Source organism: Arvicanthis niloticus, chromosome 2 (assembly GCF_011762505.2).
Source record: "Arvicanthis niloticus isolate mArvNil1 chromosome 2, mArvNil1.pat.X, whole genome shotgun sequence".
In the NCBI taxonomy this organism is placed as follows: Eukaryota; Metazoa; Chordata; class Mammalia; order Rodentia; family Muridae; genus Arvicanthis; species Arvicanthis niloticus.
The window spans coordinates 62,541,510-62,561,145 of NC_047659.1; the positions used below are offsets into that span (position 1 = coordinate 62,541,510).

A 19,636-nucleotide genomic window follows, 5' to 3' on the forward strand; every position below is an offset into this window, starting at 1 on the left:
TGAAAGGCTTTTTTGACCCCTGCTGATTCCAACCAACTAGATGAAAACCACTGTATTGTGGTAATGGGGTTGGGGAGATGGATGAACAGGTTAAGACCATTTGCTGTATAGGAACTGAGTTCTATTTCCCAGAACTCATGTAAAAAGTCATACTTAACTACACATGCCTATAACCCCCCCCCCCATTAAGGGTAAAAGGGTTCCACCCAGGTCTCTAGTGCATTTTTCAGGCAAATGGATGGAACTAGAAACTATCATCCTGAGTGAGGTAACTCAGACCCAAAAGGACATGCATGGTATGTACTCATTAATAAGTGGATATTAGTAATAAAAAAATAGTACAGAATACCCAAAATACAATCCTCAGAACTCAAAAAGGTCAACAAAGCAGAAAGGTCCACTTGGGAGGGAGAAGTAAGAAATCACAAGTGGGAGAGGGAGATACATAAGAAGGAAAGTGGACAAAAAGGGGAGAGGGGAACCTGATCTGGTATTGGGTGACATAAAAAGTTTGAACCCTTGAGGGCCAGCAGAAAAAAAAAGGAAACATGTAGGAGGTAATTATGATTTTAATCATGGCATCTGGAGAGATGAAAGAACACTAAGAGCACATACTTCTGTTTAGAGTACTGAGTTCCAGTCCTAGCATTCCAACTATCTATGACTCCAGCTTTACAAAATTGGATGACTCTGGCCTCTCAAAGTACATGTACTTATGTGCACACATCCATATACAGACTGATTTGTTGGGGTCCCTAGGTCACCACACAAACCACACATACATCGATCTCAGTCAGACAGGAATAGTTAATTACACATTCACCCCAGGACTGAATGATCAGGGTTGTAGACCCAAGTGTTTCTCAGGGCCATTTTACAAAGGCAAAAACCACAATAAGCTCATGTACAGGTGCAAGAAGAGCTGCTGGTAGTAGACTCTGACTCAAGCTACTTTGGCTAGATAGACAAAACATTTCTAAATGACCTTTATTCTAAAGGGTTCTAAACGGAGCTCATGGTCATGGAATTTGTTAGGATTAACAAATCTCACAACATAACAGGGTATGTGTGGGCAGCTTGACCCTGCTCCAAGTCAAGTTATTTTTATGTGTTAATAACAAGGTGAAATGTCTGGCAGGCATGGAACCAAATGCTACAACTGTGCTGGGAGAGTAGACTTCAACAGCACTCACACAAACACATAAATAAAAATGATCAAAATAAATTCTTAAAATGACTTAGTCATTCTGAAAATGAAGTTGTGTTGATCCTTTGAGTAAAAAATATTAATAAATTACATGATCTTTTGATTGTCACTGTCTCTGATACAAAAGAACCTATGAGAGCCATCAGTAAAACATCTGCACTTTCCTCAGCATATCCACAAAGGTGTCACACAAACACACACAAACACATACATTCACAAACACACACACACACACATACACGCACACACACACACACACACACACACACACACACACACACACACACACAGATTTTTACTTCCTTAAAAATAATTTCAAAGTAACTGATACTAAATCAATTCAATGAAAACAACTAATTACTGGTAGGTCATAACTACCTTGTTCTGAAAGAGATAGCATTCTTTAATCTGTTTTCCTAGAGGGCTCCAGTAAGAAACTAGAAATTCTAGGTTCCATAGAGAAAATTGAAAGGTGATAATAAGTCTATAGAAGTTTATTCTTACTACAATATTTTGAAAAAATAAATAAGTAGTTTGTTTCAAGATTTAAGAGATGGCTGGGTTTCATCCCCTCCATGAAAATGAGCCTCCTCTGGCTCATGGAGATACAGGTTATATTCCTCAACTTTCTGACAAAACATTCTTCTGGTTAATGGACAATTGCTAATAATAATATCTGGTGATATATGTGTGTGTGTGTGTGTGTGTGTGTGTGTGTGTGTGTGAGAGAGAGAGAGAGAGAGAGAGAGAGAGAGAGAGAGATGCTGATTTCTTCTCAGAAACACTTTAATATTTTAATGAAAACACATGTATTGTTTCTTTGATGCATTTCCTTCCAAAACAAAGATTAGATTTCTCTATTTTAAAAATGTAAAACGTGTTGACCCAAACCTTGAGATTTACCCCTAGATTCTAACATGGATGTGGAATTGATCATTTAAATATGTTACCATTGAACTTTTGGGTTAGCAAATAGCTTTCAGTGATTTTTCAGAAAAGAAATTTGTTTTATTAGTTACTTATATGTTAGTAATATTTAATATTTTTTTAAAAAATTGAACATAATAGTATTTCTAAATGAAATTCTGTTTCCCTAGAATGCATTTTTATTTATTAATTATTTTATTTTTTTATATTTCAAATCTTATCCCCCTTTCCTGTCTCCCCTTCACAAAGCCCTCACCTCATCTACCTTCTTTTTGCCTCTAAGAGGGTGATCTCCTACTCACCTACCTACTCGCACCTCACCCCTCCAACAACCCTCTTTATTTTTAAATGAAGATGATCAAACAACTGTCAGTGAACCTTGATAAAACTTTCTTCTGATATCTCAAAGCTCTTTCTGTGTTAAGGAATTTACCTTATTGTTCTAATTTTTAGAGAATTTTTAGTTACCCACAGAAATTAGCAGGACGTATATGTTTTATGTATACAAGCTCTACCACATATACACAGAACTTTTTGAATAGTTTATTTTATGATATAATATATATTTAGGTATCTTCAAATCTTTTCATGTTTTCACATTGATTTCCTATCAGAATTCAATAATCCATTTTATATCATGTAGGTATTGTGGTAACTTACTGTTTAGGATAATTAAGATACTATAACTATTACCTTACCACAATATTATAATTTCCTTGTTTCTAAAGAACATTTAATTTCTTCTTTGTGACTTTCTACTCATTGTAGCAAGAAAGTCCTTTAAGTCCTATCCAATCACTAATAATTTACTTGAAACTTCTAGGTATTACAGAAGCAGGGCAATACAAATAAATTTATAATCAGACTTCATATATTTTCTGGGAAATGCTCTAAAAGTTGGGGTGATTAGTAGACAATCAACATCTGTTTTCACATTCTGAATTATTACCTCCGACTTTCTTTTCACCAGTGCTTCATATTTTTCAATAATAAGTCCAGGTATTGACTCAAGATGTAATTTATTTCATATTAATATCATATTGATGTCTCTGCTCCACAGTTGATTTATGAATACTGCTAGATGATGTAGATGGCCATATTACTATCAAAACTTAAAAAGATAACATTCCGTAATAAATTTAAATTTTTCTACAATCATGAAATATCTGTAATTTCATAGAGCCCTCAATATCCAATAATTTCATTAAATCTGAAGAATATGCTGCTGATAAGCACACCAACATTTATTCATTTTGATTCATGATTTCAATGCTCACCCCAGTTCAGTAGTCTGAAAAATTGATATTTTAATAGTCTTTGGGTAGTTATTAATTTAAATAAGTGTTATTTTCTACATTCATTCCACTAAACACAGTGAAATCTATAAGATAGATGTAATTACATTCAAAATTTTTTACATGCCTTAATTTCTAAAAGTTCTCACTAAATTTTTTATCTCTGCATTTCTCACCTTCAATATTGAGCGACTGACATAGGTACAGCAATATTATAAAACATTGCAAGTACAATGTTTTCAGGGAAAGTAGTAGAAAGTCTAGCATAGGAAGATGTGAGTTCTGAAGACTGAAAGTATCAGGGTGATATGAAACCTACATGTGGATAGAGATTTTCTTCTTCCTTCTGCTAAGTGTGTTCTTAATGTGAATAAAATAATGACGTAATAAGCAAATGAAAGCAGCACAAGAACCACTAAAGTGACTACACCTGCATTGGCCAGAACAAGTACACCAGTGATATGGGTATAAGCACAGGAAACTTTGAACGAATTTCACAGACATAGAGGATAATGTGATTGGGATGAAAAAAGGGCAAGATTGCAACAGAAAACTGAGGAAAACTGCTCCAGCAGCCAAGCTGCTAACATTAGAAGAGGCATTTTGTCTTGTACATGCTGACCATGAAGTTGAGAAGCCTGCAGAAGGCTTCAGATGATGACTGTCAGGATTAATATTTCAATTATTCCAAAGAAATACATAGCAAACACCTACAGCATGCAGTTAGCATAGGAGATGACTTGATGCTTGCAAAGGGATGGGAGTTATTGTGCCATTCACAAAGTCAGAGGCCCAGACAAGGTTAAGTCCACACTTCCTTGCCATTCCACACAGAGATTCTCTTCTACATGGTTTGAGGGAAACGTAAAGTAGGGATGTGAACATGCCAACCCAATATCTCATTTCCTTCAGTGAACTCTTTTATCTTATGTTAGACTAAGGTGCATGTGTATACCTGGTTAATGATCAATTCAATACCTTAGGAGCATGGTATGAATAGAAAACCCTGACATAGTACTCTTCTCATAATGTCCACATGCTACAAACATCACACACAAACATTATATATATATATATATATATATATATATATATATATATATGAAAACTAAAAAAATAAAACACACAAACAACACTATAACATGTACTTTGAATCTGATTAAATATATTATTAACAATCACAAGTAATGAATATTGATATTAAATTTGATTATAATCTTTAATTAAAGACAATATTTGCAATTAGTCCATGAGAGTTACTATTGATTTTATTATTATTGATTAAACATGGAATTTAATGCCTTCAAATGCTTTGAGATTTAGGAAGACAAACATCCAAGTTTACCTTTTCATGCTAATTTAGCAGTGACTATCATATGATTTCTTTAAAATAAAAATAGTTTGTGGCACCAAATTTTTCTCAATGCATTCTTCATCTCTGTGTTTCTCAGTGTGTAGATCAGAGGATTGAACATGGGAGCTAAGATGGTGTAGAAAAGAGCAAACACTTTGTCTTCTGGATAATTGGTGGCTGGTCTGATGTAAATAAAAAGTACAGGCACAAAGAACAAAATGACAACAGTGACATGAGAACTGCATGTGGAAAGAGCTTTGCCACGGCTCTCTGCAGGGTAAGCCCTGATGGTGAATAATATGAAAGAGTAAGACCACATCAAGACTACAAAGGTAACCAGTCCCATCATGCCTGAATTGGCAACCACCAGAAGTCCGACTCTGTATGTATTGGTGCAGGCAAGAGTTAGCAAAGGATAAATATCACAGAAATAGTGATCCATCTCATTGTGGTCACAGAAGGGGAGGCTGATAGCAAGGAAGCTCTGGAAGAAGGAATGTATAAAAGCACCAGTACAGCAAAAAGTTACCAAGGCATGGCACCTTCCTCTGCTCATGATGATGGTGTAGTGCAGAGGCTTGCAGATAGCCACATAGCGGTCATAGGCCATCACTGTGAGTATGAGGATCTCAATTCCCCCAAAGAAGTGCATGGTAAAAAGCTGAGCCATGCAGCTAGTATAAGAAATTATGTTCCTTTCTATGAGAAGATCAACGAGAAACTTGGGTGTCACTGTAGAGGTATAGCACAGGTCTGACAAAGCAAGGTAATTAAGGAAAAAATACATTGGTTGCTCAATTAGCTGGCTATATATGATAGAAATCATAATGAGCATGTTTCCCCCCAAAATAGCTATGTAACAAAACAAGAACAACAGAAAACATAGAGTTTTAATTTTCTTGTTCTGGGAAAGTCCTAACAGTATAAATTCAGTGATGTTATTGGTACTTTCCATATTCCAAAGTAATGACCATTCAATGGCATTAGCTGAAAGAAAATGACAGAGGATTAGGAATGTTTATTAAGCATGGTATGAATCAAGCAATATATATATATTATGTGTGTGTTTGTGTGTGTGTGTGTGTGTGTGTGTTTGTATTTACATGTCTATTTCTACACAAAATTTTCATCATTTGGTCATTTGACAATCATTTCAATCAAGTTTTTTTTAGAAAAAGTACATAAAATTAAAGATCATATTACTTTATACAAATGAGTTTGGGGACATGATCTCCTTATCACTGTGTAATTTGCCCACTTGGTAGCTTAGAGTTATGAGACTTAAAGTGAAGGAAGAAACACAAATAAGTATATAATATTGTTGTAGAATTAATATTTATTGTGGAATATTTACTTTTGATAGTGAACATTCAGTTATTGAATTATAGTCATGGAAAGACTTATAGGTTCCAAATCCAATCCCTGATCATAGCTTGAATAATTTCATATGCTTGTGAATGTCATATGAATCAGGACTAAGAACATCATATTATATGAAGATTAAATAGTTGTAATACTTTTAATTTCACAAATTAAAAATAGTAACCCTTAGACTATAAAGGGACAAAAGAATGTTGCCACATTCTCTTTGAACACTGGAAGGAAACCAGTGTTCAAAACCATGAATAGTACAAAGAAAAGTCAAAAGTTTAATTATGTTTACAAGAATATTTAGAATTAAGAAAGTTCTGATTTTGTAGAAATAATTTCCTAAAAATATGTGTCAGCCTGGATTTTTGTACATCAGGCAGGAGATTTCTAGTCTCTGTGTCCATTTTCTTTAAACTTTAAAATCTTAGTTTTTTTCATTGAACTTAAAACACATTATGTACTGAACTGAGACTCTCCTGCATGATGAATAAGAAATCTCCACATGGCTCCATCTTTAGACATGTGACTCAGTTTACTCAGGCCTGCTCATTATTCTTCCACCCTTAGGAAACATCCCTATTCTTTGGACTATAGCCCAAGTCTGCATCTCCTCTGATTCCATAATTACTATCATTATCTCTTCTGTGATTCTTCAAGGCATTTATTCAGGCAAGAAACTACTGTGTCTTATATTCTTGCTGCCATAGTCAATTTTTTTCAGTGCATGACTTTAATATTTAGACAGAAGTTCTAGCCATAATTTAATAGACATAGAACTTAACCTCCATCATGCTTACCCACTGTTCTTTAACAAGTATTTCTATTTTCAATCTTCCATGACCACAAAGGTTAAATTGGCTGGTGTTCAATTGGTAACAAGCACTAGTAGACGACTTTGTCTTCCCAGATACAAATATATAGTGATTATACAATAAATATTTTCAAAAGATTACCAATGATATATTAAAATTTTAATTTAAATATCACCCTTTACATAAAACAAATATTCTTAATGTATTTCTCATGGCAACAAGAGAAACAACAATATTAATATTCTTGATAATGTATATATATACATACTGGAGACTATTTATATAATCTTCCTTAAATTTTTTTTTGCTAATTGAATCCTAAAATTCTGCTTTATATGACTTAATTTCTAATTTTATACTGCTTTATTTATTCATTTATTTATTTGTAATTGTTTATCAAAACTCTTTAAGTCAAAGTCATTAATCCTCTGTTTATATCAGAGGATCTCATATACCTCAATACAAATGCTCCCCCCCCCAGAGGACAGGAATCAACATAGAGACCCTCAACTGGTAACTGTTGAGTGCTGCAGAGTGCTTAGTCTTACAACAGACTTTCATATGTAATGATCACTCTAAAGATCAGGGATCTTTTCCAACAAGGAACAGGAAAAACTGTAAATGGTGGTAGATAATGTCAAAGAAATAGTGTTTTTCAGATACAACCTGACAGTGGCACACAAGAATTCACACTGATTGGAGCAACATATCCAAGACTTGTACAAGCTCTAACTAGAAAAAAATCCCAGCATGAAGAGAGTACATTGGGTATAAATTCCAACTGGCTCACAAGCTATTAACCTTTGATGGCTTCTAAGAGAGGGAGAGTCAGATATTTTGTTTTAATGATGTTACTTACCCCTTGTATTCTGACCATACACCAGAAAAGTCTCCAATCTCAAGACTGGCTGAGCAACACATACGGAACTTTAAGAGAAAAGAAAACAGTCAAAAAGAAGTAGTGATCTCAAAGTTGTGTGGAACAAGAAGGGAGCATTGAGAAGGTGGCATGTAAATGAGTTGACTGGCAAATACATCCAAAAAACAATGTATAAAAACTCAAATAATTAATAAAAATAATTTTTAGAATAAAGGTAAATTGACAAATGTACTCCGAAGCTTTGGATCATAGTCTCACAGAAAATTATGAGTCTCCATTAATTTAATTATAATTTAGTTTTTAACTTCTTTTCACTGTGTTATCTATCCATCAACTGTGATCCTCATGATGTTCATAATCCTTGGACTCTGGTAAATTCAAATCTTGACATTTTTCAATTTTCTTTGACCATTCACCATGTGTTTATCTCACAAGGAAGGCAGAAAAGGAAAAAGAATTTTTATTCTATCAGATTCCATTAATTTTTTTCACTTTTTCTTATATCTCTTCATTCTTCTGTATAAATTAACAATTCATAAATTTGTCAATATTCTTTATTTATACCCTTATTTGAAAAATAGTAGATAAAATGTTTCCAAAACAGTAAAAGAAAGAGAAATTATAAAATGGGTATGCACATACTTACATGATTTATACTATACAAATGTAAGCAATTCAATCCTTATTTTGTGTAGCTATCACTTCAAACTGGATGACTATGTTATATACCAAGTAATTCATCAGTTTAAAAGTGTTCTGGTTCTAGGACTTCCCTCCTCCTTTCTGAGAAAAAAACCTACTCTCCTGAAACAAAACTGTCACTGAGATTTGGGGAAAGAATTTTCATGTTTCTGTTTTCAAGATATATATCCATTGTGGTCTTAGAGGTGTTAAATAGAGTTATAAATTCTCTGGTTAAATTCCAAGATGTTTAAAGTGTATTACCTGGGAGATTAGATCTCAAGATATCCTCTTACTTTTTCTGAGGCATGAGGCATATCCCAAAAGAACATTGGGCAACTGTGCAATTTAAATGATTTAATTCCTCTCAGACTTTTAAAAGTAGTTGCTCCAAAGTTATTAATAAGTTATACTTTGAGGTCTGCATATTATCCAAGGACTGACCTGTACTTCATGATAATAAACATCAAACTCTTGGTTATATGTTGACATTAATTCTGAAAAGATTCTAAAGCATTCTGAGTGCCAAATAGCATGACATAAGAATATTTGATGCAGGGAAATAAGAGCAATTTCTGTGAGTTTGGTTAGAACAAAAACAAAACCAAATGTTCAATGAGCAGGAGGAATGTTTATATTGCATTGCTTCACATTTAAATGACCCTATAACTTTATCTGATTTGCTGTGGCAACCCATGGTTTCAGGCTTAACAACCAGGTTTGTTTTATTCCTAGAAAAGAATCAGAGGCTAGATCATGTGTGAACAAGCTCCCAACTAGGGTTTATAGTGGAGAACTTGAACCCTAGGACTGGAGGAGCCTCTGCTATGTCACAAAGGCTAGCTTAAAACATGGGATAATTAGGAAATTTGCTCAATACTGAAGGTTCTATTCTCACAGAAGAGAGCTGTAGGCATAAAGACTGAGGATAGCTATATGGTCAAGATCTTCTGGAGCCTTAGGTGAAGGGCCTAGCATGGCTTTGGGGAAAAACCTTAACACAGAACTTAAGGGTCAGCCTGGGTTTTGGGACATGTGTTTCAACACACCTGGAATCAAAATCTGCTGGGTAAGCACTAAGTTTTTAACCTGGTCTGATCTGCACATGCATCTGGGGAGACTCATTCTGCAGTATGGGTTTTGGAGCCTTGACCATGCCAAATAATGGGTTTCCCTTTGTTAATCACAAAGTTAGTGAGCCAAGAAAGATCTAGTATACACTGTTCTCTTTCTACATAATTTTTTCCCTGCTTTGCTGCTTTGTAGGAGTGGGAATGGGGAACAAGAAAACTCCCTTCCCTCCTTTTCTGAGCTTTCACTTCTTTTTCTTTTGCATTCAGAATCTTGAGTATCTCCTCTAATATTCTTACACTTTTGTGCCTAGGTAGATGCTTAATTGATGTATTTTGGGGACTGTGACATCTAGTGTTAGAAACAAACAAAAAAGAGTTGGAAAGACTGAGAGCTAGAGGATAAGGACTCCTGGTGATAGGCAATGTCTTCTAGATATGAAGCAGATGCTGTCCCTGTGAAATCTCAAATATCAGTGACTGAAAGAGCTGAATAATTATACTTACCACCAGTGAACATATCATTTGGATAGAGGAATGTTTTACAAGTTCCCATCACTAAATAAAGACTTATAAGCAACCAGTGCCTAACAAAAGAGGCGTAAATCAACATGAACAAGCCACTTGAAAAAGATCCAATATAAAATGATCAGTCCTAAGTACATGTATATAAGAAGAACATTAAATGGTGTGACAACACTAATTATGAAGAAGCCATGAGCTTGACATTGAACTGGGGAGATGCACCAAGGGAATAGAAGGTGAAAAAAAAAAGGATGGGAAATTATGAAAATAAAATATTCATGTATGGAATTCTCAAAATATTTATTTCTTCAAAATAATCATGCCTTAAACACAATCTGTTATCTCTTATATTGTATAATATGCCCTGAAAATTTGATTGCAGTTGATATTGAATTAATAATTCAGTTGGAGAGAAAATGTCTTCTGTACAATAAGCATGTCTTTGTTTTGCCAAGTTTCCTATAATGTCTTCCAAAAATACACAGCTTTTGAATCACAATATTTATTTGTGAGTATACATTATATTCTTTAATATAAACTATATTAATTTGAAACTTATACTTGGTATGCACTCACTGATAAATGGATATTAGCTCACAGACTTAGAATACCCAAGATATAATTCACAGACCACATGAAGCTCAAGAAGAAGAAAGAACAAATTATGGGTGCTTTGGCTCTTCTTAGAAAGGGGAACAAAATATTCACAGGATCAAATAAGGAGACAATTTGTGGAGCAGAGACTAAAGAAAGTACCATACAGAGACTACACCACCTAGGGATCCATCCCATATACAGACACCAAACCCTGACACTATTGTAGATGCCAAGAAGTACATGCTGACAGGAGCCTGGTATATCTCTGAGAGGCTCTGCCAGAGCCTGAGAAATACAGAGGCAGATGCTCACAGCTGACCATTGGAATGAGAACAGAGTCCCCAATGAAGTTAGAGAAGAGACTGAAGGACCTGAAGGAGTTTGCAACCCCATAGGAAGAGCAATATCAATCAGCCAGAATTCCCAGAGCACCCAGGGACTAAACCACCAACTCAGAAGTACAAATGGAGGGACCCATGGCTTCAGCTACATATATAACAGAAGATGGCCTTGCCAGGCATCAGTGTGAGGAGAGGCCCTTGGTTCTGTGAAGGCTTGATGCCCCAGTGTAGGGGAATGCTAAGGCGGGGTAGGCAGGAGTGAGTGGGTAGGTAATGAGATAGAAAGTTTGGGGGTGTGGGAACCGGGAAAGGTGATAACATTTTAAATGCAGATAAAGAAAGTAACTAATAAAAAAAGGTCAAAAAATAGAAAGTTATGGTTGAACTTTTTCTGGTTATTTTTTCATATGACCCTTAAATAGCATAAACATTTTTTTCTGTCATTCTCCAATGTTAAGAATATTAACGGTTTTAAATGAAGACAGTATATATTTTATTTATTGATTCATATTTCATGCACTTTATTAATTTTACTTTAAAAATGTTGACATGTAAATAATATTTTGTCATTTTAAGTAGTATTTCATTTTAAATATCTGTTTAAATTCTTACACTACTTTACTGAATATTATTGGCTAATTATATTTATGTTCTCAAATGTCTATCAATTCATAGGTTTCATAAAACATTGTTTCAAAACTGCTCACTAATTGATAATTTTACAAATTTAAAAATTCTACAAAGTACACAAATCAAATAGAAGAAAATATTTTAGTAGAATATTCTTGCAAATTATTATGTCACAACAATGTTGAATGTTCAACATGTTACAGTTTTTAATGGGAATATTGACCTCTGTTATTGTAGGTTGAATATACCAGAAATTATCCAGAATGGAAGGAGCAGAATTTATTCTTAGAGAAACAATCATTCTAGACATAGGTTTGCTTTTCCTCCTTCCAATGTTTCTATTAGCAGCACAATGCATGGTCATAAGGAAAACTTCATTAATTATCAATTATCTCATGTAGTGTTGAGTTTGATTTTGTTATCTGGCAGTGAAGATCATATGAGAATTTCATATGGCACTGGCAGAGTTCTCATTGCAGTTTTGACTATCAGAGAGGGACCTAATAGCAGTCCTGTTATAAAAGAGCTTAATAATCATTGATACAATTTTAGGAATTCTAATAGGATCATCATTAAGACTTAAGACTTCTTTTATCTTTAAGTCTTTTAAGTCTTTTAGGTCAACCATTCATTCCACATTAGTTTTCAAGTTTGCCCCTAAAAAATTAACATGTGTGAGAGTAACAGTTATTTGGATTAAGTAATTGTCTCTTTGGTGACTCACTGCCTCTGTCAGGTAACCTCTGTCTAGTCTTGGTAGATACTAACTATAATACAATCTAATCCAGGCCTTCAACGTTTTCAGGTTCTGAGACTTACTTCTGAATAAGCTAACCTTTTCTAGTTCTTTCTGAAATGTGGGGCTGGTTCAATTCAGCTGTTCTGGCTCAAACTCCTTTGAAAGCTGACTGATTTAAATCTGGCTTCTTTCAGTTTCTCACTGAATTGTTCTGCTTGGCCTCAAACCAACTCTGACAATTTGTTCGAATCATCTGTCTCCTTACTCTCTGGTTTCAGTTGGCTCTGATGACCTGCACTGAACTGCATGAACTCAACTCCACTGCAATGACTCACTGAACTCAACTCAATTGCCTCAGCTAACTGAACTGAACTCAACTGCACTTAACTCACCTGACTGAACAGACTTCAACTCAACTCCACTGGGTCTCTCTGTACTCTCTTAAATAGCCTCTCTTCCCTTTGCTGTTCTTATGAAAGTTGGATGTATTCTATTTTGTCAACTCTATTTCTGATTTGTCCAGTTATCTGTCCCTCAATTAGACTTCATGTTCGGGATTAAAGGTGTGTGTATAAAAGATGTATCTATATTCCCCCCCAGAGTAGCCATTTTGCTGGATTTAATATCCTCTGCAAACATGCACCATGACTTTGATTTGTTTCAACATGAAGCTATAATGGCTTACCGAACTTTTAATATACAATGTCAGAGATGATACTCTCAGTGAATACAGTTGTATAATTAATAACATATTTACCAATATATTATATTATTTCTTTATTAGTCTATGCAGTTATAGAAATGAAAAGCTACATATGTATTTATACATGAAAATTCATTTACAGAATCATTGAAACATGACATGTGACTTCTAATTGTTTTCTTCTTAATTGTAAAATTTATGCTTTTAAATGGGAACACCTTATTTATGTTATTTAATTAAAATAATATTATACAATAAGTCAGGCCTGGACCTTTGGGGTGCTGTGTCTCTTAAGAAAACCAACTAAACAGTGATTTTAGAGACACAATCACAACAAGTATAAACACTACACAGAACACAAGAAACCTTGTAAGTAAATTTTTAAAAATTTCTAGAATATGATAGTTGATGAGAGAAAAAAAGCCAAAAGGAAATACCAGGTCATGAAGAAAACAAAACTCACAAAATCAGCATTTGGTTTACACTGGAAAGAATCTCAGTCCAATGAAGGTCACACTAAAGACAAAAGAAGGGAGAACAAAAGACATACACACACACAAACCCTGTGAACTATTATTAAAATCTAATAAGTGAGGAAAAGAACAAAACAGTTCTAGAATGACTTGATATTCACATATACACATTTTTCATGTCTTTCATGGAATCTGTCTATGGCAGTGAAGCAATCTCTCAGGAACTAGAAGGCACACTGTGCCCTGGTAGCCAGATTCTAATCTGAAAAACCTATGACACTTGCTTTTAAAGAGACCTAAACCAGGTTAACTCCACGATTCCTTGCAAGAATCCTTTAGCCAGTCATCCAATATTATGGAACCAAATCCTGAAGCTTCATTTGTTGATAAAAGATTTGTCAGCCAGGACTCTTTCTTCTTCCTTATTTGGAGACTTAATAAGGATGGCCTTCATATGCTTTAGGACATTTTTCACTGCACTGGGCTTACATAATTTCCCTCAAACACTCCTCAATTCTGTGTCTCCCTACATTCCTTTCTCATCCCCATCTCCCCATTCCCAATACGTGATCTTCCTCTTCTATGCCATACTCTTCAATCCACAACCAAAATTGATTCTTTTTCCTCCATCCGAGAGAGATCCATGTGACTTCTTAAACCCTCCCTCTGTACCTAACTTTTCTGAGTCTTCAGACTATAGCTTGAATACCATTTATTCAATAGCTAATATCCACATATAAATAAATAAATAAATAAATAAATAAATAAATAAATAAATAAATAAATACTGTATTTTTTTCCTCAGTCTGATTGGGTTATCTAACTCAAGATGGTTTTTCAAGTTTTATTCATTGTTCTAAAACTTTCAGGCCATCTTTTTTTTTAATAGCTTCAGTAATACTCCATTGTGTAAATGTACCACATTTTCTTTATAAATTCTTCTCGTAGGAAATCTAGATTGTTTTCTGTTTCTGTCAGTATTCTGTCTAAACTCCACCTCCCCAGTTACCTGGCAACAGCCAGGTATGCTCCTCCCCACAGTTACCTGGCAACCGCCAGGTAGGCCTGATCCACTATAAAAGGGGCTGCTTGCCCCCTCCTCACTCTCTTACTCTTTTCCTCTTCCTCTTACTCTCTTTCTCTCTTACCCTCTTGCCTCTCTGTCCCCTCCCCCACCTTACTCTCCACGTGGTCATGGCCGGCCTCTACTTCTCTTCTCTTTTATCTCTTCCACCTTCCTCTCCCAACCTTTGCCCTATCCACTGAATAAACCTCCTCCCCCTTGGAACCGCGTGGTCTGGAGTGGTCTGCTCTGAACTGTGGTTGGATTTTTAAAACTAACACTGTCTATTACTAATAGAGCAGCATTGAGCAAGGTTAGTCAAATGTTCTTCTGGTAGAATGAAGCATCCTTTGTGACTATGCCCAAGAGTTGTATAGCTTGATCTTGAGGTCAATCAATTCTGAACTTTCTGAGGAACTGCCATACTTATTTCCATAATGGCCGTAAAATTTCACTAGCAATGGATGAGTGTTCCTCTTAATCCACATCTTTACCATATGCAATGTCATTTCTGTTATTGATCTTAGAAATTTTACAGGGGTAAGATGGAACCTCACAGTAGATTTAGATTTGCATTTCCATGATGGTTAAAGATATTAAACATTTCTTCACTTCACAATTATGAGGACAAAATTTGAAAGCAGCATTGAAACAATAACAAAAATTCATGGTCAGCAAAGAACACCAACAATTTGTTAAATATAGTCATAATAAAAATATTAAGCCCCTGCAGGGGCAGGGTGACCCAAATGAAAAGGCATGCTAAGACGTGCCCAGACAAGCCCAAGTGAGTAATGGGCAATCTGGTGTTTACTTTTCTCTCCCCCTTTCTGAGAAGTCCAAGGTTTCATGGTCAAAATAACTAGTCATCCTGCCAGCTCACACGTAGCCACTTCTGCAAGTTGCTGATGTTTGAAATATCCAATTATATGTAAGCATGCCAAATTTTCCCACTCTCCCCAACCCCTACCCATAAATATCCCAAATTTCCTGGGTTCTGGGTCGGAACCTCTATCTCCTGCGTGAGATATGTTCCGGCCCGAGGGCCCTCATCATTAAACCTCCTCTGCAATTGCATCAAGAAGGTCTCTCGTGTGTCCTTGGGGCATGCAGGTCTGGACTTGGGTGAGGGTCCCCTTGTGGGGGGGTCTTTCACAACCACTTGAATTACCTCCGTAGAAATTTTTCTGATTATATCTATACCATATATTAAATTGAGTTGTTCACTTTATTGATATTTAGTATCTTCATTTTCTTATATATGTTGGATATGAATTCTCTATCAGAGACAGAGTTGATAAAACTTTTTTTTTGCCAGTCTGTAGGCTTTTGTCTTGTCCTAGTGGTGGTGTCCTTTCCGGTTTACTGTGATCCTATAATAAACATCAAATGAGTAGAAACTGAAAGCAATCCCACTAATTTCAGAAAACAAGAGTTTAACCACACTCTTCAGACCTATTTAATATATTATTTGCAGTTTTAGCTAGGGCATTGACAGACTTTACAAAGATAAAGGAGATACAAGTAAGAAGTCAAAGTATATTTTATTTTCAGATAATATGATAGCATGCATAAGTAACCCTAAAAATTCCACCAGGGAATTTTGAAAGCTGAGATATACTTTCATCCATGTAGCTGGATACAAAGTTAACTCATATCTGTAGCCCTTGTATATATGAATAATATATGGAGTAAAAAGGAAACCAGGGAAACAGAACCTTTCACATTAGCCTCCAATGATATAAAAATATCTTGAGATAACTCTAGTCAAGCAAATGAAAGGCTTGTATGATAAAAACTTCAAGCCTTGAAGAAAGAAATTGAAGAGATATCAGATGATGAAAAAGTCTCCCATTCTTATGGAACATTGTGATTAATATAGTAAAAATGGCTACCCTAACAAAATCAATCTATTCCCATTAAGTACAGTCCCCATCAAAGCTCCAACAAAATTAATTCTTCACAGGTTTTGAAAGGACATAACTCAGCTTCATAGGGAACTATAAAACACCCAGAATATTTAACAATCAAAGAACTGCTGGAGCTCTCATCATTCCTAATTTCAAGTTGTACTACAAAGCTATAGTAATAAAAGTAGTATGGACATAAAAACAGACACAATCATCCATGTAATCAAACTGAAGGCCCTGATATAAATCTACATGACTTGGACACATGATTGTTTCTAAAGACACCAAAAATACATACTGTAAAAAGATAGCATCTTCAACAAATGGTGCTGATCAGCCTGTATGTCTGCCTGTAGAAGAAAGCAAATTAATCTGTCCAGCCTATCACAAGGTCTAATCTCCATTCTACCTTCACCTTTCAGTCAGGTACACAGGTGGATGGTTTGACCCAGGCCCGAGAGAGATTTATATACTAATAAGGTACCTGAAGGCCAGAGAGTGGAGCCGATTAAACATTCCTCCCCAGCCCCTCCACCCTCCTCCCCTCCCTATTTAACTCTGGTTTGCCCTGGGTTTTATGGGGTATGCATCCAGATCCATCCACCATCTGCCATGTCAATAAACCGGTTTTGGAAACCCAAGGACTTCCTTGGGTTGGGGCCCGACACCATGAGGAACCTTGAGGAGCCCTTGAGAGGCCTTTAGTTAGTGAGCAGCAGGCCCAACTTCCAGCTGGAGGAACCCAGAGCATTCCCAGCCGACTACTCACAGCATGGTGGGAGGAACCATGGGATCCTCAGCCATATTTTTAACAACATTAATCCATACTTATCACTCTGCATAAAAGTCAAATACCCAGAGGCAGATACTCACAGCTAACCATTAATCTGATCAAGGGTTCCCAATGGAGAAGCTAGAGAGAAGACTGAAGGAGCCAAAAGGGTTGGTGGTCCCATGAGGAGAGCAACAATACCAACCAGCCAGAGCTCCCCAGGGTCTAAACCACCAGCCTAGGAGCACATAGGGAGGGACACATGACTCCAGCTGTATATGTAGGGGAGGATGGCCTTGTTGGACATAGGTGGGAGAGGAGATCTTTGGTCCCATGAAGGCTGAACACTGGAGGGGGGGAATATGACGGTGGGGCGGGGGAATGGGGGTAGGTAGGGGCACACCTTCATAGAAGCAGGAGGAGGGGGGATGAGATAAGGGGTTCCTGGGTAGTGGGGGGAATGGGGTAAGAGGATAAAATTTGAAATGTAAATATTATATCCAATAAAAGAGGGGGAAAAAGAAAAGTTGTTAGAACCAACATCTTTATTAAAATGTCAGCCCTCTAAAAAATTATCAAGATACTAAAATTTGTTTTGAGAATTGTATATTGCAGAATACACAGCCTTGGTGTATCCACTCATCAAGCAAGCTGAGCAGACCTGCTCAAACATATGAGGTCCTGGAATTCCATCTGGATGCAGTGAAGACACAGTGTCAGAGGCTTATCAATTCACTCTTCCCCAACCCCTCTTCTAATATCTCAATGCCCATAATCAGCTTGAGGAAGTTAATGAAGAGTCAGTGCCCTTATTCCCTGGGTTTGGGGACTAAGGTGGTTAATACTGGGCAGTCTTTCTAGGGAAAAGTAGTGGTTTTATGGGAATAGGGAGGATTAGGTAGGATTTATTGCATAGCCATAACCTATTGGTAGAAATCTATATAATTATTATCAAGATGAAGATATAATTTCTTAAATGGTACAAATTTACTTTGATTACAAATTTTAAGGTTTTCATTGGTACTAGCTTCTTATTGATATAAAAGTGAGATGAATATTGATACTCTCATAGGCATTGTGCCTGTATAACACATTTAGAAATACAAGGCTTAGACCCAGTCCTTCCTTAACTTTTTTAACTGATTTGGGATGGTTAGCCTGTGAGTTAAGGGCCTATAGCAAATTCAAGGCTTTGAGTTTATTGTTAGGGTGTTTTCTATATTTTATTTTGAAATAGCTGAGTGGAGTTAACAGACACAGTCCAGATTACCTTACATGGATAGTTGATTTTCAAAACATCAGAAGTCCACAGAATTGACGTTACAAAGATTTCTGTATTAATGTTCATTTTGATTAGAGACCTGTCTGCTCCTGACAGCTTCCTGTTGTGGATTCTAAGAACAAATTGAGCATCCTTGGAGTTACTCCAGTTGTGGTGAGACAGCCACTAGGCAAGAATTGCCTCTTCCCATCTACAGACAAATTACTGTTCAGAAAAGGACACACTTGCAGAATAGTTGACTGATTATATCTGCCTAGACAGAGTAATCAGCCCTTAATAATTCTACATCACTAAGGTCTGTCAGATGATCCTGGGCCAGAAGGCTGAAGATCAGATGCTCCAATGTTTTGTAGTACAGGGACTGTCCAGGCATTCAGTGGTCTCTATAAATTGGCTAAGTTTTAGAAGCTATGCTTTGTGCTTCTCATAATTTTAGTTAACTCAGTCATTCTGGATTTCTCATGGGGTTGAAGACCTATAGTCTCATAGCCAATCCTGGCTATTTACTTTGAGAGAAAAGATTTGAGTGGATGGTTTTCAGCTGTCATTCATTCCAAAGCCAAGGAAAATGGCAGGTTCAGAACTAAGCGTTTTAGTTAGGAGAGATGACAGAGATTCTGGTTAGTCAACAAAATGATGGACTGGGTATTAGGACTATCTTGTACCTCACTGGTACAAATAGGCATAATTATGCTCTAATTGTATTTTGAGAGAAAAGTTTTATTTTAACATGAAGGGTGATATGTAGGAGGAGCTAAGGTGGGAGGAGTACCTAGAGGAAGAGAAGAGTAAGGAGAGGAGGAGAAGGAGAGGAGAAGCTAGGTGACAAGAGAGAGAAAGAAAGAGAAAGTGGGGGGATATGGAGGCAGATGTTCACGTGTCTCCACCAGTCAAAGATAGTTGATATATCTAGGTTGGGTATTGGGTTACACTTCTGATTGAGCATTACCAAACTTATAAAGCCTTTGATTAACACTTTTTAAAAAGGTGTATAAAAGCAAAAA

The 19,636-nt window shown here is 36.0% G+C and overlaps 1 protein-coding gene across 1 annotated transcript; it reads right to left on the bottom strand.

The window, feature by feature from the left end:
- Nucleotides 1–2,655: 2,655 nt before the first annotated feature.
- Nucleotides 2,656–8,753, bottom strand: LOC117704231 (olfactory receptor 4P4-like). The gene is made up of 3 exons (XM_076929048.1): nucleotides 8,493–8,753; nucleotides 7,826–7,893; nucleotides 2,656–5,770 (listed from the first exon to the last, which is right to left on the bottom strand). The coding sequence occupies exon 3, from the start codon at nucleotides 5,736–5,738 to the stop codon at nucleotides 4,815–4,817; it is 924 nt and encodes a 307-aa protein (XP_076785163.1). The 5' UTR covers nucleotides 5,739–5,770; nucleotides 7,826–7,893; nucleotides 8,493–8,753; the 3' UTR covers nucleotides 2,656–4,814.
- Nucleotides 8,754–19,636: the final 10,883 nt, after the last annotated feature.